This window comes from Oncorhynchus mykiss, chromosome 12 (assembly GCF_013265735.2).
Source record: "Oncorhynchus mykiss isolate Arlee chromosome 12, USDA_OmykA_1.1, whole genome shotgun sequence".
In the NCBI taxonomy this organism is placed as follows: Eukaryota; Metazoa; Chordata; class Actinopteri; order Salmoniformes; family Salmonidae; genus Oncorhynchus; species Oncorhynchus mykiss.
The window spans coordinates 82,838,533-82,863,257 of record NC_048576.1 but is presented as its reverse complement, the minus strand read 5'-3'; the positions used below and the strand labels follow the sequence as shown (position 1 = coordinate 82,863,257).

Sequence of the window (24,725 nt, the reverse complement as noted above, 5' to 3'; positions counted from 1 at the left end):
TAGAGTTGTAACTGGGTAACAACAGCTGTAACTGGGTAACAAGAGCTGTAACTGGGTAACAAAAGCTGTAACTGGGCAACTAGAGTTGTATGTGGACAAGAGCAGTAACTGGGCAACAACATCTGTAACTAGCCAACAAGAGATGTAACTGGCCAACAAGAGATGTAACTGGCCAACTAGAGCTGTATGTGGACAAGAGCAGTAAGTGGGCAACAAGAGCTGTAACTGGCCAACAAGAGCTGTAACTGGCAAACAAGAGATGTAACTGGCCAACAAGAGCTGTAACTGGGCAACAAGAGCTGTAACTGGGCAACAAGAGCTGTAACTGGGCAACAAGAGCTGTAACTGGGCAACAAGAGCTGTAACTGGGCAACAATAGCTGTAACTGGGCAACAACAGCTGTAACTGGCCAACAACAGCTGTAACTGGCCAACAACAGCTGTAACTGGCCAACAAGAGATGTAACTGGCCAACAAGAGATGTATGTGGACAAGAGCAGTAACTGGGCAACAACAGCTGTAACTGGGCAACAACAGCTGTAACTGGGCAACAACAGCTGTAACTGGCCAACTAGAGCTGTAACTGGGCAACAACAGCTGTAACTGGCCAACTAGAGCTGTAACTGGGCAACAACAGCTGTAACTGGTCAAGAAGAGCTGTTACTGGTCAACAAGAGCTGTCCCTGGCCAACTAGAGCTGTATGTGGACAAGAGCAGTAACTGGGCAACAACAGCTGTAACTGGGCAACAACATCTGTAACTGGCCAACAAGAGATGTAACTGGCCAACATGAGATGTAACTGGCCAACTAGAGCTGTATGTGGACAAGAGCAGTAACTGGGCAACAAGAGCTGTAACTGGGCAACAACAGCTGTAACTGTTCAACAACAGCTGTAACTGGGCAACAAGAGCAGTAACTGGGAAACAACAGCTGTAACTGGCCAACAAGAGATGTAACTGGCCAACATGAGATGTAACTGGCCAACTAGAGCTGTATGTGGACAAGAGCAGTAACTGGCCAACAAGAGATGTAACTGGGCAACAACAGCTGTAACTGGTCAACAAGAGCTGTAACTGGGCAACAACAGCTGTAACTGGCCAACAAGAGATGTAACTGGCCAACTAGAGCTGTATGAGGACAAGAGCAGTAACTGGGCAACAACAGCTGTTACTGGGCAACTAGAGTTGTAACTGGGCAACAACAGCTGTAACTGGGTAACAAGAGCTGTAACTGGGCAACTAGAGTTGTAACTGGGTAACAACAGCTGTAACTGGGTAACAAGAGCTGTAACTGGGTAACAAAAGCTGTAACTGGGCAACTAGAGTTGTAACTGGGTAACAACAGCTGTAACTGGGCAACTAGAGTTGTAACTGGGTAACAAAAGCTGTAACTGGGTAACAACAGCTGTAACTGGGTAACAAGAGCTGTAACTGGGTAACAAAAGCTGTAACTGGGCAACTAGAGTTGTAACTGGGTAACAACAGCTGTAACTGGGTAACAAGAGCTGTAACTGGGTAACAAAAGCTGTAACTGGGCAACTAGAGTTGTAACTGGGCAACAACAGCTGTAACTGGGTAACAAGAGCTGTAACTGGGCAACAACAGCTGTAACTGGGCAACAACAGCTGTAACTGGCCAACTAGAGTTGTAACTGGGCAACAACAGCTGTAACTGGGTAACAAGAGCTGTAGCTGGGTAACAAAAGCTGTCATTCCATGTAATCTGAAATGATATCACATGTGTTCAGCCCAAAGACAAACTACATATTCCATATTTATGGGGACTATCAAGAGACCTGTGCAACAGACTGTCAAAACCCCAAGAGCTATCCTATGGATGAAATAAAGAAAACAGTAGCAGGACAGCTGCAGAGTGTGTGATTACAGTACACAATCACTAAAAAACAACCTGTAGATGGAAGTACAAAAATATCAAGATAAATACACAGCAGGGGACCCAGTGCAGCTACCAACATACATCAAGTTAACTCAGAGCGAAAAAAAACTCTCCCGGACTTTGAAAACTTGTAGACCATATCACAGAACACACATTAACACTTGACAGACAAAGCCTTCTGAGTGAGAGACTCAACTGCGCTGCAGTAGCGGCAGATCTGACCCGTGCCAGACCTGAGCAAAGACAGGGAGACTATGAGTAGACTTACGATTTTGAAGTCTTTGTGGCTGCACTCCTGGCCTTGGTATCGGCAGTAGAGCATCATCTCCTTAAGGTCGTGGCCCACCCTCTCGGTGAACTCACGCATGCTGAAGGGCTTGGGCCTGTAGGCGGTGAAGTTGGCCTTGTCTGTGAGGAAGGCCAGGACGTGGGGCTCGGCCAGCTGGGGCTCAGGGATCCTCAGGTGGACGTCCAGCAGGGCCAGCAGCTCCCCAGCGTGGTACAGGTCATTGCGGGACAGGCGGCTGAAGCGGTAGGCGTTGAGGTTGCACACGGTGACGGCAGGGAACACCAAGCTGCCCGACATCACGGCATCCACGCTCGTCACATGGGGGTAGGAGAGGAAGTAGGCCAGGCGCTCGGCACTCTCCAGGGCCAGGAGGCCCAGGCAGGCCAGCAGAGCGGCGGCCCAGAGCAGGCGGCGAGGTGTTGGCCGGCCGTAGGGGAAGATGAAGCGTAGGCCGTGGAGCGTGCTGGTGTGGGAGAAGGCCTGCCAGGAGGACGGGTGCAGACTGGAGCTCTCATGGCTCTCCTCACTGCCACAACTCTCCTTTAGGTCCATCATGACCGCTCCGGTCCCACAGCCAAGGACACCCAAATACACAGACACCTACACATACACAGAGAGAGAGAGAGAAAGAATGAGAGAGAGAGAGAGAGAGAGAGAAAGAAATAATGAGAGAGAGACAATGCAATGAGAGCCCTGAACTACCACCTAGAAAAGGAACACATAATCACACGTTCAGTTCACACAGAGAAAGAGAGAAAGGGGAGAGGGTGAGTGTCCCAAACATACACACCTGCAGCACAGAAAGAGTGACAAACACAGAGACACAGAGCAAAATAAAGCAACCCAGAAAGTCAAGCCCAAGACAGACCTACAGACAGAGAGAGAGGAAGAGCACATGAGGCAGAGATCTTCACAACCCCCAAGTCCTTACTCCAGATAGAAAAGAGAGCGTGAAGAATAGAAAGATGCACCCCCAGGGCATCCCTTCCTTCCGCGCCTCCACTCTTTCTCTGTCCCTAGTTACTCTGGATGCCAGCCTCTCTGTGCCTGAAACCTCCCCCCTCCACTCCTCCAATATCCCCCCGCCCTCTCTCCTTCTCTCAGTGACCGTTTTCGTTGTCAGGATCCCAGAAGTAAGTCCACTGTGACACAGAGTGAGAGAGTCATTTAAGCCACGAGCCAATCAAAGCCACCTCTGTGTATTCAGTGTCCCCACTTCACACACACACTCAACTCTCTGGATCTCACTGTGCGACTAATGACAAGCCTAAGCACCTCTTGTTCAGCCTAGTGAGATGGCATCCAGTCTGTGTGCGAGTGTGTGTGAGTCTGAGAGTGTGTGTGCACGTGAGAGAGAAAGGGAGAGAAGGGGAGAGAGAGGAGGAAGGATAGAGCCGCTGATGATCAGCGCCGCCAGTTTGTCGCGCATGCCGATCCAAAGTCCTCCCGTTCTCTTCTGGCCAGACGCATCCGCTGATTCCGCTCTACCTCCTCTTCCCAGCTCATCCATGGAGCCAGTGAACAACAGTGGAGCCAGAAGAGACGCACACGCTTACACACGCTCGCGCAGAAAGAGAGCGAGAGAGAGAGAGAGGATAGAGCACACACAAACACACTCCTCCTCTCCACAGTGAAGTCTCTTATTGAATCTGCTTCTGTTTTTCTTTCCCTCTTGCTCTCATTTTTCTTTTCCGCCCTTCTGTTTTCATATCCCCCATCTCACCACTAACCGATTGACGGATGGATGCAGGACGCAGATTGTCAGGGAGACGGATGGTTAGGGAAAGGTGGAGGAGAGAGATCACGCATGAGGAGTGGTGGAGAGGGATGGAGAGAGACAGAAGGAGGGGGGGAGCAATGAGAGGGGAAGCAGGAGAAAGACAGACAGTCTCCACTCCCCCACTGATAACAAACACTGCATTTTGTGCCCAGCAGGCAAGGACTGCACAGAGATATCACACAGAGAGAAGTAATGCAGAGACATAACCCCAAATGTGTGTGTCCTGTGTATCCCTGTGTATGTGTGTTAGTGTGAGTGAGATATATCACAAAGAGTCTGTATGAGAGAACTTGTGTGTTGAAGCTACACTTGACCCAGAGATATGTAACAGGGGGTGGGGGTGGCAGGGGTATAGCGTGGAGAGAGCAGGGCTACATGTGCCAAGTAATACAAGGAGACAAGGGGAGACCGAGGGGGACTGAGAAGAGAAAGGAGTGTGGCTATGTGTGCAAAAAGAGAAGAGACAATCGAGGGAGAGGAAGAGCATAGTAAATGGAGAGGGCTACAAATTTGATGAAATAGAAACAGACATGGAGTTAGGAGCGGTGAGAGCATGTATGTGGCTAGCCAATAAGAAGATAATTATAAACTGGTTGGTTCGAGTCCTGAATGCTGATTGGCTGACAGCCGTGGTATATTAGAGCACATACCACCGGTATGACAAAACTTTTATTTTTACTGCTCTAATTACGTTGGAAACTAGTTTATAATAGCAATAAGGAACCTCAGGTTTGTTTTTGTATATGGCCAATATACCATGGCTAAGGGCTGTATCCAGGCACTCCACGTTGTACCGTGAATAAGAACAGCCCTTAGCTGTGGTATATTGGCCATATACTGTACGACACCCCCTCAGGCCTTATTTCTTAAATATAGTCCTCTATACACAGGGCCGGTTCCAGGCATAAGCAACATAAGCAGGTTTTGGGAACTCAGTTGGTGTCTCAACTGACTGTTGAGAATCAGAATGGTAAAAGTTTAAAAAGTCGTGCATCATCAGTTTCTCTCTTGTTTTGTCAGTCACTGACAGTCACACAATTAGCAATGTGAGCTAACAATTTTTACATTTTAATGTCCAGAGTGGCTTACAGTTAGTGCATTCACATTAAGATAGCTAGGTGGGACAACCACATATCACAGTCATATTAAGTACAGTTTTCTCTCAATAAAGTAGCTGTCAGAAAAGTCAGAGCTTGAAAGGGGGGAAAAAAGTCAAGTGCAAGTGTTAGTTCATGAACGTTTTTTTGTTGTTGTTGATGTTTTCAGAAGATGGGCAGGGAATCTGCTGTCCTAGGATGGGCAGGGAATCTGCTGTCCTAGGATGGGCAGGGAATCTGCTGTCCTAGGATGGGCAGGGAATCTGCTGTCCTAGGATGGGCAGGGAATCTGCTGTCCTAGGATGGGCAGGGAATCTGCTGTCCTAGGATGGGCAGGGAATCTGCTGTCCTAGGATGGGCAGGGAATCTGCTGTCCTAGGATGGGCAGGGAATCTGCTGTCCTAGGATGGGCAGGGAATCTGCTGTCCTAGGATGGGCAGGGAATCTGCTGTCCTAGGATGGGCAGGGAATCTGCTGTCCTAGGATGGGCAGGGAATCTGCTGTCCTAGGATGGGCAGGGAATCTGCTGTCCTAGCTTCAGAGGAAGCTGGTTCCACTATTGGGGTGCCAGGACAGAGGGGAGCTTGGACTGGGCTAAGGGGGAGCTGCCCTACCACAGGGGTGGGAGGTCCAAGAGACCAGAGGTGACAGAACAGAGTACAACGGGTTGGGGTGTAGGGTTTGAGCATAAGCCTGAAGGTAGGGAGGGACAGTTACTCTAGTTGCTCCGTAGGCAAGTACCATGGTCTTCAAATGGAAGCTTCATATGGAAGACAGTGGAGAGTGTGAAGGAACGGGGTGACATGGGAGAACTTTTTAGATTGGTAAGTTAGTCTAGTCAGTTATCATGTCCAAATACCGACCGGGCATGCATCCCAGGGGCCTTGACCTCCAGGGGACCCTCATTGATTTTGTTAGTCACGTTCACTTAGATATCATTAACATGGCATAAGTAATGGCAGAAAACATTTCTTTCCGCCCCATGGCAAAATGTGTAGAACTGCAGAAAACTTGCATTAAAACGGCAACATTTTCTCTAGGCCCAATGGCAAAATGTGTAGAACTGCAGGAAATGTACTTTAAAACATACATTTCTCTCTCCATCGTCAAGAGGGGGGCCACTGAAATGTTTTGCGTTGGGAGCCCAACCAAATCTTGCTTAGGACCCCCGAATGCAATGTAACATTCACAGTTTTAATATCTCAATTTTCCTGTTGCCCTCCCACTAAACTAACTAGCCTACTGCGTACATGATCACTATATGGGTGGACAAGGAAGCATTCAATTATCTTTATCTAGAAATCAATAGTCTGTTCAAATATATAGACTAGGCTATAAAATGTGAGAGAGCATGGCAAAACTGGCCAACCCCTGAATGCTACAGCAGCAGCATGGTTTGTGAACAATGTAGTTGGCACCAGAGCTCATTTTGACCAATGGGTCGGCAATTTTGATATCCATTGGCTGTAGGATAGACTTTTGCTCTTCATTTCTGAACAGAAAAATGAGGACTTGCTTGTAGACCACCCCAGGCCTGAATTAGCCTAGGTTGACTAGATTTGGTTTGTAAATCTGGGAATGAGGCAGCAGTCATTTAGACAGATATATTAGAGACACACTTAGCATATTATATACATATTATATACTAATAAAAGCCGAAGGCGTTTTATCCAAATTAACATCTATAGAGACTTACCCAAAAGTTGTGATGTGTATATTTTTTTATATACATTCATCGTCAACTGTGGGACCACCACGGTTGAGACATGTAAAGTAGATGTCAACAAGTAAAGTAGATATGTCGGCGAAAGTGGTTTGGCGCGTGGCAAATGATGGGTTTACACACTTGAACCACAAATGACAGGGGCAGTTACTGTAGTCATAATCTTCGCCTGAACACAGCATCCTTGAACAACACAACTTGCATGCCTGTATGATTCATTCTCTTTTATGGTAAGAGTTATATTATCCATATAATAGGCTACAACTAGGACTTTTTTTTGCCTATTCGGAAGATTGACCTACCTTTGCGCTAGTGCTTTGATGATCGATCCTTGCGTGGAGCATAAAGTGAGTCAAATTCTTTATCAGTAGTCGGTCCCATCACCCCTTGTGGGGTCTGTGACAGTAACCACGTTTCATTCCAACCATTTCATGCGGATAAATTACCTGACGTTTGATGGAAACATGACATTTCACTACAATTTTAGAAATGCCAACAGACAATGTTCGTTCATGTTGGGATCTTTTTGTTTCGGTAAAATTAATTATGCGAATAATGTCGGTGGAAGCGCCTTTATGAGCAAATGTTGATATAATAACTATCATATAGTTATATAACTTAGAGTGACGTGATGATACACTATATATACAAAAGTATGTGGACACCCCTTCAAATGAGTGGATTCGGCTATTTCAGCCACACCATTGCTGAAAGGTGTATAAAATCGAAAACAGCCATGCAATCTCCATAGACAAACATTGGCAGTAGAATGACCTTACTGAAGAGCTCAGTGACTTTCAACGTGGCACCGTCATAGGACGCTACCTTTCCAACAAGGTTGTTCATCACATTTCTGTCCTGCTAGAGCTGCCCCTGTAAGTGCTGTTACTGTGAAGTGGAAACGGAGCAACAACGGCTCAGCTGCAAAGTGACAGACCACACAACAAGACCGGTGAGTGTTGAAGCACATAAAAATCGTCTGTCCTCGGTTGCAGCACTCACTACCGAGTTCCAAACTGCCTCTGGAAGCAACATCAGCACAATAACTGTTCATGAAATGGGTTTCCATTGCCGAGCAGCCGCACATAAGCCTAAGATCACCATACACATGCTAAGCGTCGGCTGGAGTGGAGTAAAGCTTACCACAATTGGACTCTGGAGCAGTGGAAACACGTTCTCTGGAGTGATGAATAACGCTTCACCATCTGGCAGTCCAAAACACAAATCTGGGTGAACACTACCTGCCCGAATGCATAGTGCCAACTGTAAAGTTTGGTGGATGAGGAATAATGCTCTGGGGCTGTTTTTCATGGTTCGGGCTAGGCCCCTTAGTTCCAGTGAAGGGAAATCTTAACGCTACAGCATACAATGACATTCTAGACAATTCTGTGCTTCCAACTTTGTGGCAACAGTTTGGGGAAGGCCCTATCCTCTTTCAGCATGACAATGCCCCCATGCATAAAGCAAAACGGTTTGTCGACATCGGTGTGGAAGAACTTGGCTGGACTGCATAGAGCCCTGACCTCAACCCCATCAAACAGCTTTAGAATGAATTGGAACTCCGACTGCGAGCCAGGCCTTATCGCCCGACCTCACTAATGCTGTTGTGGCTGAATAGAAGCAAGTCCCCACAGCAGTGTTTCAGCTGATGTAACTGTGAGTTTGCACAAATGAAGAACTTCTGCACAAACTGTCAGAAACTGTCTCAGGGAAGCTCATTTGCCTGCTTGTCATCCTCACCAGGGTCTTGACCAGACTGCAGTTTGGCGTCGTAACCGACTTCAGTGGGCAAATGCTCGCCTTCGATGGCCACTGGCACGCTGGAGAAGTGTGCTCTACACAGATGAATCCCGGTTAACTGTACTGGGCAGATGGCAGACATGTGGGTGAGCAGTTTGCTGATGTCAATGTTGTGAACAGAGTGCAGCATGGTGGTGGTGGGGTTATGGTATGGGTAGGCATAAGCTATGGACAAGTAACACAATTGCATTTTATCAATGGCAATTTGACGTGACGAGATCCTGAGGCCCATTGTCGTCTGCCATTCATCCACCACCATCACCTCATGTTTCAGCATGATAATGCACGGCCCCTTGTCGCAAGGATCTGTACACAATTATTGGAATCTGAAAATGTCCCAGTTCTTCCATAGCCTGCATACTCACCAGACATGTCACCCATTGAGCATGTGTGGGATGCTCTGGATCAACGTGTACGACAGCCGTGTTCCAGTTCCTGCCAATATCCAGCAACTACACACAGCCATTGAAGAGGAGTGGGACAACATTTCACAAGCCACAATCAACAGCCTGATCAACTCTATGTGAAGGAGATGTGTCATGTTGCATGAGGCAAATGATGGTCACAACAGGCACCGACTGGTTTTCTGATACACACCCCTTCCTTTTTTTTAAGGTATCTGTGACCAACAGATGCATATCTGTATTCCCAGTCATGTGAAATCCATAGATTAGAGCCTAATTAATTTACTTCAATTGACTGATTTCCGTATATGAACTGAAACTCAGTAAAATATTTGAAATTATTGAATGTTGTATTTATATTTTTGTTCAGTGTAAAAATTAAAGTCTGTGAGCACTTGAGATACACACACAGCCTGACACACGAAGTGACACAAATATCAGTAGCGGACTAGCCATCTGGAATTTCAGGCAAATGCCAGTTGGGCTGGTCCATATATAGCCCAGTGGGCCTGTTTAACTGCGCAAAATGATCATTCTCTTGCTAATACTGGGGGCCTCAAGGTGTGTTAACAATGCCAAGGCCAATTTCTGGTCCCAGTATCAGTCAATCACATTTCTCTCAAATTAAATTTGCAGTGGTCCCAAACAGCTGTGGGGTTGCTGGCTCCTTAACGACTTAATTAAGCAAATCTCCCCTTTCCCATTGAAGTAATGAGCATAGTTTTACAGGGATTAGCCGTCTCCTGGGTAGGAGATAAGTCTTTATTATTTACCACCTTTTCTGTACTTAGCAAATGCTATCCATCCTGAGTGGATTCATTTTTCTCCATTTAGCCAACTACCAGGGATATTCTATAGGATGCAGCAGTAGTTTCCTTACCCAAAGTCATATACTAATGCAATTACATAGAACCAACCACTCAGCCAGGATATTGTAGTCTTCCTACAGTATGCCTTGTTAGATTTGCACTGCATAATGGAATTAATTTCATCCTCTTGCAGCTGTCTAACTTCTCACACTGGAAAGCGTGTACATCTACCTGAGGGTGGTCATAACCTGCCAATTTAGTGATGATAATATATCAAAAAGTTACTATCACACTATAATTTCACTCCAAAGTATCAATTTATTAATTTATTTGCTAGGTTGCGTTAGCTAGAGCTAGTCGGCTGTACCGGCGCTAAAACTTCTGTATTTTTCATCCTATAGCTTGTTCTCCATCTTCTTTTTAAATAGTGAGCCGTCATGTTTTCACAACTTTTATTTCCCTGACTGATCGACACTTTTCTCATGGCTCTCTCTCATCTCTCTGCAGCAGATGTGGCAATATGCTTAGAACATCCAATCGCAATATCCAATCACAATATATATATATATATAGTGCCTTGCGAAAGTATTCGGCCCCCTTGAACTTTGCGACCTTTTGCCACATTTCAGGCTTCAAACATAAAGATATAAAACTGTATTTTTTTGTGAAGAATCAACAACAAGTGGGACACAATAATGAAGTGGAACGACATTTATTGGATATTTCAAACTTTTTTAACAAATCAAAAACTGAAAAATTGGGCGTGCAAAATTATTCAGCCCCTTTACTTTCAGTGCAGCAAACTCTCTCCAGAAGTTCAGTGAGGATCTCTGAATGATCCAATGTTGACCTAAATGACTAATGATGATAAATACAATCCACCTGTGTGTAATCAAGTCTCCGTATAAATGCACCTGCACTGTGATAGTCTCAGAGGTCCGTTAAAAGCGCAGAGAGCATCATGAAGAACAAGGAACACACCAGGCAGGTCCGAGATACTGTTGTGAAGAAGTTTAAAGCCGGATTTGGAGATAAAAAGATTTCCCAAGCTTTAAACATCCCAAGGAGCACTGTGCAAGCGATAATATTGAAATGGAAGGAGTATCAGACCACTGCAAATCTACCAAGACCTGGCCGTCCCTCTAAACTTTCAGCTCATACAAGGAGAAGACTGATCAGAGATGCAGCCAAGAGGCCCATGATCACTCTGGATGAACTTCAGAGATCTACACACACATACATATATATATATTATATATATATATATATATATATATATATATATATATATATATATATATATATATGAATGAGAGAGAGAATTGTGTGAATTGCGATATATATCATATCAGGAGGCACTTCTCAGCCCTACCTGCCATGGAATGTGAAGTACTCTGTCATCCATTTTCACTCAGAAGTCAGTGGATAAGTCCCTAAACCTCTGAGTTCTGTTATTCATGTGAATCACAATCATGATGAGTCACCCTGCAAATGACAGAAAGTTAACTTCCTTTTCCACCAGAGATAAAAGGCCTCCTCTACCCCAGGGTTGGAGTGAAAAGAAAACGACCACAGGGGAGAGTATTGTGTTGACATTTTATCAAATAATTAATGAAAGAGTCCCTGATACGCTTGTGGAGAATGAACAAGTAAGTTAATTACTCTTTCATAACATAAAGGCTTAGGAAAAAGAATAAGCTCTTAGTAGAAGATAATTAGGGAGTATTAAACATGGGGAGTGTGAGGGAGTAGGAGAGTGGCACTGGTTCAGTACTACAGCAGGGTTGGGGTGATGAAGATAAAGGGTGAATGTTTCAGCCAATGATAGATATCTATCTATATATTCTATATTACATACACAGTGCCTTCGGAAAGTATTCAGACCCCTTGACTTTTTCCACATTTTGTTATGTTACAGCCTTATTCTAAAATGGTTGAAATATTACCACATAATGACAAAGCAAAATCTGAAATATCACATTAGTACTTTGTTGAAGCACCTTTGGCAGTGATTACAGCCTCGAGTCTTCTTGGGTATGACGCAACAAGCTTGGCATACCTGTATTTGGGGAGTTTCTCCCATTCTCTCTGCAGATCCTCTCAAGCTCTTTCAGGTTGGCTGGGGAGTGTCGCTGCACAGCTATTTTCAGGTCTCACCAGAGATATTAGATCAGGTTCAAGTCCTGGCTGTGGCTGGGCCACTCAAGGACATTCAGAGACTTGTCCCGAAGCCACTCCTGCATTGTCTTGGCTGCGTACTTAGGTTCTTTGTCCTGTTGGAAGGTGAACCTTCGCCCCAGCCTGAGGTCCTGAGCAGGTTTTCATTAAGGATCTCTTTTTACTCTGCTCAGTTCATCTTTCCCTCGATCCTGACTAGTCTCCCAGTCCCTGCTACTTAAAAACATCCCCACTGTAAGTATGGTGCCAGGCTTCCTACAGACGTGATGCTTGGCATTCAGGCCAAAGAGTTCAATCTTAGTTTCATCAGACCAGATAATCTTGTTTCTCATGGTCTGAGAGTCTTTAGGTGTCTTTTGGCAAACTCTAAGCGGGCTGTCATGTGCCTTTTACTGAGCAGTGGCTTCCGTCAGGCCACTCTACCATAAAAGGCCTGATTGGTTGAGTGCTGCATTGATGGTTGTCCTTCTGGAAGGTTCTCCCATCTTCACAGAGGAACTCTGTCAGAGTGATCATCGGGTTCTTGGTCACCTCCCTGTCTTGGTGGTTCCAAACTTCTTCCATTTAAGAATGATGGAAGTCACTGTGTTCTTGGGGACCTTCAATGCTGCAGAAATGTTTTGGTACCCTTCCCCAGATCTGTGCATCGACACAATCCTTTCTCAGAGCTCAACGGACAATTCCTTTTACCTCATGGCTTGGTTTTGCTCTGACATGCACTGTCAACTGTGGGACCTTATAAAAGACAGGTGTGTACCTTTCCAAATCCTGTCCAATCAATTGAATTTGCCACAGGTGGAATCCAATTAAGTTGGAGAAACATCAAGGGCTCTGAATACTTATGTAAATAAAGGTATTTCAGTTTCAATTTGTAAACATTTGTAAAAACCTGTTTACACTTTGTCATTATAGGGTATAGTGTGTAGATTGATGCAGGGGAAAAAAATAATTTAATCAATTTTAGAACAAGGCTGTATGAATACTTTCCGAATGCACTGAACAAAAACAAAACGCAACATGTAAAGTGTTGGTCCCAAATTTCATAAGCTTAAATAAATAAAAAAACGTATGCACATAAAGCTTATTTCTCTAACATTTTGTGCACAAATTGGTTAATTTCCCTGTTAGTGAGCATTTCTCTTTTGCCAAAGTAATCCATCCACCTGACAGGTATGGCATATCAAGAAGCTGATTAAACAGCATGATCATTACACAGGTGCACCTTGTGCTGGGGACAATAAAAGGCCACTAAAAATGTGCAGCTTTGTCACACAACACAATGCCACAGATGTCTCAGGTTGAGGGAGCGTGCAATTGACATGCTGACTGCAGGAATGCCAACCAGAGCTGTTGCCAGATAATTCAAAGTTAATTTCTCTACCATAAGCCGCCACCTACATCGTTATAGAGAATTTAGCAGTACGTCACCTTCGGCCTCACAACCGCAGACCACATGTAACCATGCCAGCACAGGACCTCCACATCCGGCTTCTTTAGCTGCAGATTCATCTGAGACCATCCACCCGGACAGCTGATGAAACTGAGGAGTATTTTTGTCTGCAGTAAAAACCCTTTTGTGGAAAAACCCCATTATAATTGGCTGGGTCTGGTTCCCCAGTAGGTGGGCCTACGCCCTCCCAGGTTGCACCACTGCCCAGTCATGTGAAATCCATAGATTAGGGCCTAACAAAATTATTTCAATTGACTGATTTCCTTATATGAACTGTAACTCAGTAAAATGTGCTTTTCTTTCGAAAACAAGGACATTTCTAAGTGGCCAGTTGTGTTGCTTCTTTAATCACGACAACAGTTTTCAGCTGTGCTAACATATTGCAAAAGTTTTAATGATCAATTAGCCTTTTAAAATTATAAACTTGGATTAGCTAACACAACGTGCCATTGGAACACAGAAGTGGGGGTTTACTCGATCGCCTACGAATTCTCAGAAGGCAGCCCGCCCTTCGGCCCCCCCCTTTTCTCCACCTCTTCACACAAATCACAGGGATCTGGGCCTGTTCCCGAGGAGGCAGTATATCCTTCGCGTCAGGCTCGTCAGACTGGTGAACGAAAAAAAAGGATTCTGCTAGTCCGTGGTGAGTAATCGCAGCCCTGATGTCTAGAAGTTATTTTCGGTTATAAGAGACGTTACTATGTACAAAATAAGTCGAAAAATAGGTTAAACAAAGCAAATAAATGAACAAAAAAACAAATTGGTTGGGGACACGTAAAATGTCTGCCTTCCTCACATTTTCCATGCGAGAAATTGCCAAGAAACTGAAGATCTCGTACAATGCTGTGTACTACTCCCTTCACAGAACAGCACAAACTGGCTCTAAACCGAATAGAAAGAGGAGTGGGAGGCCCCAGTGCACAACTGGGCAAGAGGTCATGTGCATTAGAGTGTCTAGTTTGAGAAACAGATGCCTCACAAGTCCTCAACTGCCTACTTCATTAAATAGTACCCGTAAAACACCAGTCTCAATGTCAACAGTGGAGAGGCGACTCCAGGATGCTGGCCTTCTAGGCAGAGTTGCAAAGCAAAAGCCATATCTCAGACTGGCCAATAAAAAGAAAAAAGATTAAGATGGGCAAAAGAACACAGATACTGGACAGAGGAAGATTGTCCATAAAACTTTTTTCCAGACAAATCTAAGTTTGAGGTGTTCGGATGAAAGAAGAACATCCGTGAGAAGCAGAAAAAATGTAAAGATGCTGAAGGAGTGCTTGCCACCATCTGTCAAGCACGGTGGAGGCAATGTGATGGTCTGGGGGTGCTTTGGTGGTGGTAAAGTGGGATATTTGTACAGAGTAACAGGGATCTTGAAGAAGGAAGCTTATCACTACATTTTCCAACACCATGCCAACAGGACATTGACCCAAAGCACAGCTCCAAACTATGCAATAACTATTTAGGGAAGAAGCAGTCAGCTGATATTCTGTCTATATTGGAGCGGCCAGCACAGTCACCGGATCTTAGCCCTATGGAGCTGTTGTGGGAGCAGCTTGACCGTATGGTACGTAAGAAGTGCCCGTCAAGCCAATGCAACTTGTGGGAGGTGCTTCAAGAAGCATAGGGTGAAATCTCTTCAGATTACCTCAACAAATTGACAACTAGAATGCCAAAGGTCTGCAAGGGTGTAATTGCTGCAAATGGAGGATTCTTTGACGAAAGCAAAGTTGGAAGGACACCAATTATTATTTCAATAAAGATTAAAAAAACATTATTTATAACCTTGTCAATGTCTTGATTATATTTCCTATTCATTTCATGGAAAACACTGACATTTCTAAGGGACCCCAAACTTTTGAACGGTAGTATGTATACACACACACACACACATCTGGTTTCAGCATGGGAATACAACGTACAGCACTGGACCTGAGCCGGCTAGACCCACCTTGTTACACCTATATATAATTGGAACATGTGCAAACGACAGTAGGGTTTACCCTCCAACAGCTCAGATCTTACCAGCTGAGACTTTAATAAGTCTTACATACACACCGACACTGCCTATAAGGCAAAACACAGCAGTGGGGGGTGAGCCACTGCCCCCTACTGGTAGTACATGTTCAGGTAAGGAAAATGGGATATATGACCAAAAGTTCCACAGGAAAAAGAACATGGTCATGTAAAAGAGCAAAACATTGATGTATCTTGGGAAAATGTTGGCTGACTGGTCAATATTGAGTAGTTAATTAGGATGCAAGGTGATTTGAATTGTAGGTCAGTCTGTCTACAATTGAAGTTTGGAGGGGTGCGTGGGGGTAGTACAGAAAGTAAGGCTGATCTGGATGTATAGTGATGCCTCTGAGGAGAGAGGTTGGTGGTGGTGAAAGTTTTGGCGTGGGCCTCCCATCCTGCTGGTTTAGCCCAGATAAGACCCCATTTGTCAGGCTGTGACTGTCCCAGCCGCCCAGGGCTCCACCAGACAGAGCTGGATGAATATATTTGGCCCAGCTGGAAAGAAGGATTTAACTCCACAGAGACGAAAAACCCAGAAAATCCCTCCCCAAAAGTCTCTACACAATTGTAATGCATGGTAAACAGGCTGGACTGGAACATAGCTAGAGGAAGGGGATAGGAAAGACAGAGGAAATGGCAATAACACAGACATGGAGAAAGAAGAGCATGGCAGAGAATGACAGTCAGAAGGCTCCAGGAGACAATGTTTAAAGTCATTCACTTCAGGCTGATACTTTAGTTCACACCATGTTTCATCAGCGCCATCAATGTTTAAAATAGTGTTAGTTGACTGAAAGACAAGAAAACTGTTTAAAAACGTTGAGAAAAAGATTTGCAGTTCCAATTAATGGACAATGGCTATGAACAGCAGGATACTCTGCCTCTCCAATGAAACCTTGCAACACCGGTGCCTAATTACAGCACACCACCACAATGCAATTCAACCAGAAGTGTGGATCAATCAAGCCAGGGTTTAAATGGATATTTAATTGCAATGTTTGATTTTCCATATACTGTTCCTATTAGTAAGTGCATTCTCATGCATTTTAATTCTCAATCACTCCAAAGACCGCAAATTAGAGACAAGAAAATCAGAGACCATTTCAGTTGTGTATAGTGTATTATTGAACAGAAGTCTTCTTTAATATATACATGTTTTACAAGACATTATGTGCACATACAGTAGTTAGCTATGATTTAGAGGAGACTGCACTGTGAAGTAAAAAAAATATACAAAACATCAGCCAGCAGGTCTTCAAACAGGGGAATGACTGTCTATGGGATGTACCCGTAGCAGTATGGGATGTACCCGTAGCAGTATGGGATGTACCCGTAGCAGTATGGGATGAACCCGTAGCAGTATGGGATGAACCCGTAGCAGTATGGGATGAACCCGTAGCAGTATGGGATGTACCCGTAGCAGTATGGGATGTACCCGTAGCAGTATGGGATGTACCCGTAGCAGTCTGGGTAGTGAAGCTTCATTCAAATTGGGGAGATGCGGGAGCGACAGTCCGTCCCAGTTCCCAACACCTCAAGAGTTTCCCCCCCCCCACACGGCCGACATGCACATTTTCCCGGTGAAATGAATGGTCACAGCACACCAAACACAAAATGATAGCACTTCAGGCGACAAGATTCTCCGGGGGAATCAGGTAGAAAGGCATCCAACATGCGGTCAGAATGCGTCAAAATCAAATTCACATTCAAGTGACAGCTTACATCTCCCCTGTATAAATGTACCTTGTCCGTAAGGGGTAGGTGGGCAGGTGTCAGAGGCAGTAGGACTCAACAGGCAACTCCCCAAGAAGCTCATCAAGGTCATCTGCACAACACAGAGACAGACAAATTAAATCAAACAAACACACAGGGTGGAGCTGCTGATTGGTTTACCAAGAACATACACTCATATGCATATCCAAGTCCCACCTGCGTCCCAGGACAGGTCCAGTGGTGCAGCAGGCGGGCCCTGTGGAACACTAGAGGAGCCAGCACCAGAGTCTGCAGAGACCTGTGGGGCCCGAACATCCTCTTCATCATCATTATCATAGAACAACTCCATCTGAGACACAGGGGCTCCTGGGACACTGGAGGACTGATCAGATGATTCCAACATTGGCTCCTACATTCAACAGTAGAGTTAGACAAACAAATACAATACATCTGTCAAGACACCAAGTTTTACTCATCAATGATTTGTAATTGTTACATCAAACTCCCAACAGCAGGATACAGGATAACAACAAGATATCCTCCAGGCCTTGGTAGTGGTCTCTCACCGGGGGGAGTGGGAGCAGCTGGCTCTGTGTGGAGGACAAGGTCGAGCCGTCAGGAGGGTAGATCCTCAGGAGGTTGTTGGGTGTCACGTTCAGGTAGTGGTTACGGTGGGATGGTGAGAACACACCCACCTTCATGAAGAGACAACTAATTATGGGTCTACAGCTAACATAGTGCAAAAATTATCAACTTTACACACAATTTGTTTTTGTGATTTTATTGTGAGTGGCTCAATCATCTTGAAGAATCCAACAAATGATTTGCAATGAAACACTAGTAAATAGTGAGGTGTGTGGCCTGTGGAAGTCCTACCTGTTTGAGCAGCAATACCGCCCCCGTCTTGAGCTCCCCTAGTCTGTCCTCTAGGAGGCGCCGGTGCACTGTGCCCTGCATCTCTCCTACAGTCAGACACGCGTATTACTACTGTGTTCTACCTGTGCAGTCAGAGCAAAACAGCATACCTAGCCACTGTGCTTCTGCATTGCTTGCCTTTTAGGGTTTTTAGGCTGGGTTTCTGTATAGCACTTTGTGACTGCTGATGTAAAAATGGCTGTATAAAATACACGTGATTGATTCATTCCACATGGAGCACACTGGTCACATTATTCCTGCTAATGACAACAGTGTAGTAATCAGTGCATCCCCTCCAGTGGTAATCTGTTGACAGGTAGCACCATGGGCCACACTTCAGGAGGGAATGCACAGATCACTGAGACTTAATAGTCCGTGGTGATCAGCATGTGCTAATACACGTTCATTTGATGCTGATAGAGTCACTAATAAGCACAACACTAAGGTTAAGTAAATACTTTAATAGATCTGCTCAGGTTCAAGCAGGAACTGCAAGAAAATGAGAGAAAGAGAGGAAGAAAGGAAAGGAGGAAAGAGGGCCCTAGAGACAATGAAACAGCCAGCCACAGACTCACTAAAATGACTGTGTGACCGGTTCTACCTACAAGCACAAGCTTACCATCAGTAGGCCTTACCTGTGGGATCCCTGAACACAGCCTTGGCATCAGCGTGTGTGTGGAGGATGCTCTTTAGTACCACAGCCATGTTGGGGACCTTGTTCTTCACCAGCTGTTTCAGGGCCGCCTGACAGAGAGAGACAGACAGAGACCTTTGTATTAGAGCACTACAAAACAAGTTCAAACAACTGCCAATCATTAACTTTAATTAATTAAACATCTCAATTACTCATGCAGAGTTGCCATTAGCAGTGGCACATTAAGACTGTGGAAAAACAACAGAATAACCATTAAGATGATTAATGTGTGATCATGTTTGGGATAATAACTACTAACACCCCAGGCACAGGCCTGTCATTTGTCCTGATTATACTGATAGAGTGCCACCACAGAGACAAGGGCCATTAACATAGAGAAAAACAGCCCATCCACTTCTATCAGGGAGGCTGCCCTGCCCTGGGTGCAGAAAAACATGCTCATGAAGTCAAATTATGCAAACGGTGTTACCCAAGTGTTACATTTTTGCACCAGATGATATGGCATTTAAAGCTTCTAACATTAAATATGCTATGTTAAATTATGCATATTGTTGAAGGGTACATGGCCACGCACAGCCTGAACACTGTTAGCCTTTCAGTCAATTTTCATGCCATTTACACTACTATAGGCTGTGTAAATTGGATACCGCTAAATGTGCTGGTCACCTTGCGGAGTACCATGGCCACGCTGTAAGAGTGCAGAAAACAGGAGGAGTTCCTTTCGTCCAATCCCATCTCTGCCTTCATCGCTGCCCACGGACCTCCACTGAAATCCTCTTCCTCAGTCTGAGAGCTGGGAACCTGGACAAGTTTTTTTTACACAGACATCACATGTTCATAAAGCAACATGATATAATAAAGAATGGACAAAAAGGTTAACTAATATCATGACACATGATACAAGCGGTGCAGCCAACGGGTTTCTCCACACATCGCGCAGACAGAAACAAACAACTTTCTGGTAAGAAGAGGGGCGGGGGCGTATGCCTTATGACTAACGTGACATGGTGTGATGAAAGAAACATACAGGAACTCAAATCCTTCTGTTCACCTGATTTAGAATTCCTCACAATCAAATGTAGACCGCATTATCTACCAAGAGAATTCTCTTCGATTATAATCACAGCCGTATACATCCCCCCCCAAGCAGACACATCGATGGCTCTGAACGAACTTTATTTAACTCTTTGCAAACTGGAAACCATTCATCCGGAGGCTGCATTCATTGTAGCTGGGGATTTTAACAAGGCTAATCTGAAAACAAGACTCCCTAAATTTTATCAGCATATCGATTGCGCAACCAGGGGTGGAAAGACCTTGGATCATTGTTACTCTAACTTCCGCGACGCATATAAGGCCCTGCCCCGCCCCCCTTTCGGAAAAGCTGACCACGACTCCATTTTGTTGATCCCTGCCTACAGACAGAAACTAAAACAAGAGGCTCCCACGCTGAGGTCTGTCCAACGCTGGTCCGACCAAGCTGACTCCACACTCCAAGACTGCTTCCACCACGTGGACTGGGACATGTTTCGTATTGCGTCAGACAACAACATTGACGAATACGCTGATTCGGTGTGTGAGTTCATTAGAACGTGCGTTGAAGATGTCGTTCCCATAGCAACGATTAAAACATTCCCTAACCAGAAACCGTGGATTGATGGCAGCATTCGTGTGAAACTGAAAGCGCGAACCACTGCTTTTAATCAGGGCAAGGTGTCTGGTAACATGACCGAATACAAACAGTGCAGCTATTCCCTCCGCAAGGCTATCAAACAAGCTAAGCGTCAGTACAGAGACAAAGTAGAATCTCAATTCAACGGCTCAGACACAAGAGGCATGTGGCAGGGTCTACAGTCAATCACGGACTACAGGAAGAAATCCAGCCCAGTCACGGACCAGGATGTCCTGCTCCCAGGCAGACTAAACAACTTTTTTGCCCGCTTTGAGGACAATACAGTGCCACTGACACGGCCGGCAACGAAAACATGCGGTCTCTCCTTCACTGCAGCCGAGGTGAGTAAGACATTTAAACGTGTTAACCCTCGCAAGGCTGCAGGCCCAGACGGCATCCCCAGCCGCGCCCTCAGAGCATGCGCAGACCAGCTGGCCGGTGTGTTTACGGACATATTCAATCAATCCCTATATCAGTCTGCTGTTCCCACATGCTTCAAGAGGGCCACCATTGTTCCTGTTCCCAAGAAAGCTAAGGTAACTGAGCTAAACGACTACCGCCCCGTAGCACTCACTTCCGTCATCATGAAGTGCTTTGAGAGACTAGTCAAGGACCATATCACCTCCACCCTACCTGACACCCTAGACCCACTCCAATTTGCTTACCGCCCAAATAGGTCCACAGACGATGCAATCTCAACCACACTGCACACCGCCCTAACCCATCTGGACAAGAGGAATACCTATGTGAGAATGCTGTTCATTGACTACAGCTCGGCATTCAACACCATAGTACCCTCCAAGCTCGTCATCAAGCTCGAGACCCTTGGTCTCGACCCCGCCCTGTGCAACTGGGTACTGGACTTCCTGACGGGCCGCCCCCAGGTGGTGAGGGTAGGCAACAACATCTCCTCCCCGCTGATCCTCAACACTGGGGCCCCACAAGGGTGCGTTCTGAGCCCTCTCCTGTACTCCCTGTTCACCCACGACTGCGTGGCCACGCACGCCTCCAACTCAATCATCAAGTTTGCGGACGACACAACAGTGGTAGGCTTGATTACCAACAACGACGAGACGGCCTACAGGGAGGAGGTGAGGGCCCTCGGAGTGTGGTGTCAGGAAAATAACCTCACACTCAACGTCAACAAAACTAAGGAGATGATTGTGGACTTCAGGAAACAGCAGAGGGAACACCCCCCTATCCACATCGATGGAACAGTAGTGGAGAGGGTAGCAAGTTTTAAGTTCCTCGGCATACACATCACAGACAAACTGAATTGGTCCACTCACACAGACAGCATTGTGAAGAAGGCGCAGCAGCGCCTCTTCAACCTCAGGAGGCTGAAGAAATTTGGCTTGTCACCAAAAGCACTCACAAACTTCTACAGATGCACAATCGAGAGCATCCTGGCGGGCTGTATCACCGCCTGGTACGGCAACTGCTCCGCCCTCAACCGTAAGGCTCTCCAGAGGGTGGTGAGGTCTGCACAACGCATCACCGGGGGCAAACTACCTGCCCTCCAGGACACCTACACCACCCGATGTCACAGGAAGGCCATAAAGATCATCAAGGACATCAACCACCCGAGCCACTGCCTGTTCACCCCGCTATCATCCAGAAGGCGAGGTCAGTACAGGTGCATCAAAGCTGGGACCGAGAGACTGAAAAACAGCTTCTATCTCAAGGCCATCAGACTGTTAAACAGCCACCACTAACATTGAGTGGCTGCTGCCAACACACTGACACTGACTCAACTCCAGCCACTTTAATAATGGGAATTGATGGGAAATGATGTAAATATATCACTAGCCACTTTAAACAATGCTACCTTATATATTGTTACTTACCCTACATTATTCATCTCATATGCATACGTATATACTGTACTCTATAACATCGACTGTATCCTTATGTAATACATGTATCACTAGCCACTTTAAACTATGCCACTTTGTTTACATACTCATCTCATTTGTACATACTGTACTCGATACCATCTACTGTATCTTGCCTATGCTGCTCTGTACCATCACTCATTCATATATCCTTATGTACATATTATTTATCCCCTTACACTGTGTACAAGACAGTAGTTTTGGAATTGTTAGTTAGATTACTTGTTGGTTATTACTGCATTGTCGGAACTAGAAGCACAAGCATTTCGCTACACTCGCATTAACATCTGCTAACCATGTGTATGTGACAAATAAAATTTGATTTGATTTGATTTGAAATGTATAGGCTACACATCAGTGTGATAGTACCTGACTGGGCATTCGAGCCACGGCCCCATGTGCAGGTGTCTGAGGAATGGCCACCACGATGTCATCCAGGCTCTGCCCATGGAGCTGCTTTAAGGAGAGAGAATGGAACCTCACAGTAGCTTAGTATCACAACCAAGCACATTGCTGACTGCTGAGATTAGTTAGACTACAAATAAACAGATAGAGAGGCAGGTAGGGACAGAAGCAGAAAGAGACACACCTGTTGTGGTAGGATTCCTGCAGGCCCGGGGAAGCGGCGGGTATTGGGCCGGATGTGGTCAGAACCCGGTCTCTGGGGGGTCTTGTTGGAGTTGGACACCAGCTGAATCAAGTGGTTAGTGAAGATGGGCGGGTGGAGGGAACGGGGGGTGAGACTGGGGGAAGGCATGGGTTCACCAAACCTACTAGAGGGGGCTGGGGAGATGGGGTCAAAAAGGCTGCGTCCCTGAGCCAGAGGTGTAGCCCAGGGCCTCTGTACCTGGGAAGGAAGCCCTCTGACTGGCCTGGGGGTCACAGGCCTGGGGAAGGGGCTGGAGGCCTTGGTGAGGCCAGATAACACTGGGCTCTGGGGTGGAGCTAGGAGGAAGGTAGCCCTAGGATCAGGGCGGGGAGAGGGGAAGGGACCAGGGAATGAGGACCTGTGGAGTATACTACTACTACTGGGAAGACCAGACATTTGGTTAGAGGTACTGAATCCTCTCAGACCCACATTGGGCCCGGTTTGAGCACCACCACAGGCTGTGGGCCGTAGTCTTTTGGCTGGGGATACAGAGTCATCGCTGGGCTTGGTTAGATCTGCAGCTGAAGCAGTTTCTCGGACCTGAGCCCAAGTGCTCATCTGTGGGTCACTTTCATCTAGGTCTGCCAGGTCAACATCCCAATCATCAAAGTCATCCTGCGGCGAGGGGGCCTCTTGCTGTCCTGTTGTGTTTGACTTCATCTGTTGAGCTGGTGAGGAGCTCTGTTGGGTAACTGTACACAGTCCCCTACTCAGTGTAGGAAGGTGGAGAGGGGGAAGAGGGAATGAGGGCAATGGTTTAGATGTAGAGAGCAGTCTCAAACCCAAAGCAGGAGACTGTCCTACACTGTTCGGTGTTGAATTATCTGACCCTGGGCCATTCGACAGGCCCCTATGGGCAAGTAAGCCTTCTGTGGATGGTTGATGTGAGTTATTCTGGCCATAGGGGGCAGCAGGAGTTGATGCTGCAGTTGAACGGAGGAAACAGGACTGTGCTGCAGAGGACACAGTGCAAGCAGACACTGATGGAGCAGACCAGTCCATCTCAAGTAGATCCTAACACACACACACACACACACACACACACACACACACACACACACACACACAAAACGTTGTATAACTCATATTCAAAGAAAGCCAGAGGTGTTCAGACTAAATAGTTTCACAACAGTACTCTACATTACTTGTGATGTCAATCTGATAATTTATTCAGAGGGCTATAATCTGTCATAACTATCATATCAGCAGGTGGTAATCACTGACTGTGTAAATCAGTTTGCAGCACCTCATCATCGAAGTCCTCCCCAACGTTAAATAATCCATTCCACTTGCAAGTCTGTCGAAAAAGAAAGACATCTTCAAATATAGCATCAACTAAGAAAGAGCTAGATGTAAATTACATTTCGCCAACTAGATGGCTGGCTAACACTGTTAGCTACGTGCCAAGCTAGCTAGAAGCTTCTCTCATTTGTAAACTTGTGGCAGCTACCGACCTGGGAACCAGAGCTAGCAAACAAACATGACTGATTCTTACCATAGCAGTCATGCGATCTCGTGTCGAATGTCTTTTCTAACTGCCTATTTATATTGGTACATAAGATCAATCGGAAGTGTAGATGTCATTTAATTCAGCCATCCAGTACTTGCTGCAGTAAAAATAGTATAACTTTTCAAGCAAAGCAAGATGTTGTAAATGCGAAATTTTGTGAGATTGGCACCGCCACGTTCAAGTAGAACGTAATTGCGTAATCAATGTCTACGTTGCGTGACGTTCGCGAGATGGGTCGTCACTTGTCGCCACCTGCTGACTATCTCAGTTAATGC

At 45.7% G+C, this 24,725-nt stretch overlaps 2 protein-coding genes across 4 annotated transcripts in view; both read right to left on the bottom strand.

Moving 5' to 3' along the window:
• The window catches only part of LOC110538663 (acid-sensing ion channel 2), a 448,422-nt gene extending 444,473 nt beyond the window's left edge, over nt 1-3,949 (bottom strand). The window contains exons 1-2 of the mRNA XM_021625621.2: nt 3,460-3,949; nt 2,164-2,784 (exon numbers count right to left, since the gene is read on the bottom strand). Coding sequence (XP_021481296.2) covers nt 2,164-2,739 — 576 coding nt within the window. The 5' untranslated portion in view covers nt 2,740-2,784; nt 3,460-3,949. The remainder of the gene's footprint in view (nt 1-2,163; nt 2,785-3,459) is intronic.
• A 12,604-nt stretch (nt 3,950-16,553) lies between these two features.
• Nucleotides 16,554-24,641, bottom strand: LOC110538662 (homologous recombination OB-fold protein). Of its 3 annotated transcripts, none has more exons than XM_036938818.1 (10): nt 24,436-24,641; nt 24,165-24,237; nt 22,881-23,954; nt 22,661-22,747; nt 19,391-19,525; nt 18,705-18,813; nt 18,031-18,116; nt 17,721-17,849; nt 17,371-17,563; nt 16,554-17,266 (listed from the first exon to the last, which is right to left on the bottom strand). In XM_036938818.1, the coding sequence occupies exons 2-10, from the start codon at nt 24,222-24,224 to the stop codon at nt 17,214-17,216; spliced, it is 1,926 nt and encodes a 641-aa protein (XP_036794713.1). In that variant the 5' UTR covers nt 24,225-24,237; nt 24,436-24,641; the 3' UTR covers nt 16,554-17,213. The 3 variants fall into 3 exon arrangements, with proteins under 3 accessions (XP_036794713.1, XP_036794711.1, XP_036794712.1); XM_036938816.1 differs by having other exon boundaries at nt 24,187-24,237; XM_036938817.1 differs by having other exon boundaries at nt 22,661-22,744; nt 24,187-24,237.
• Nucleotides 24,642-24,725: the final 84 nt, after the last annotated feature.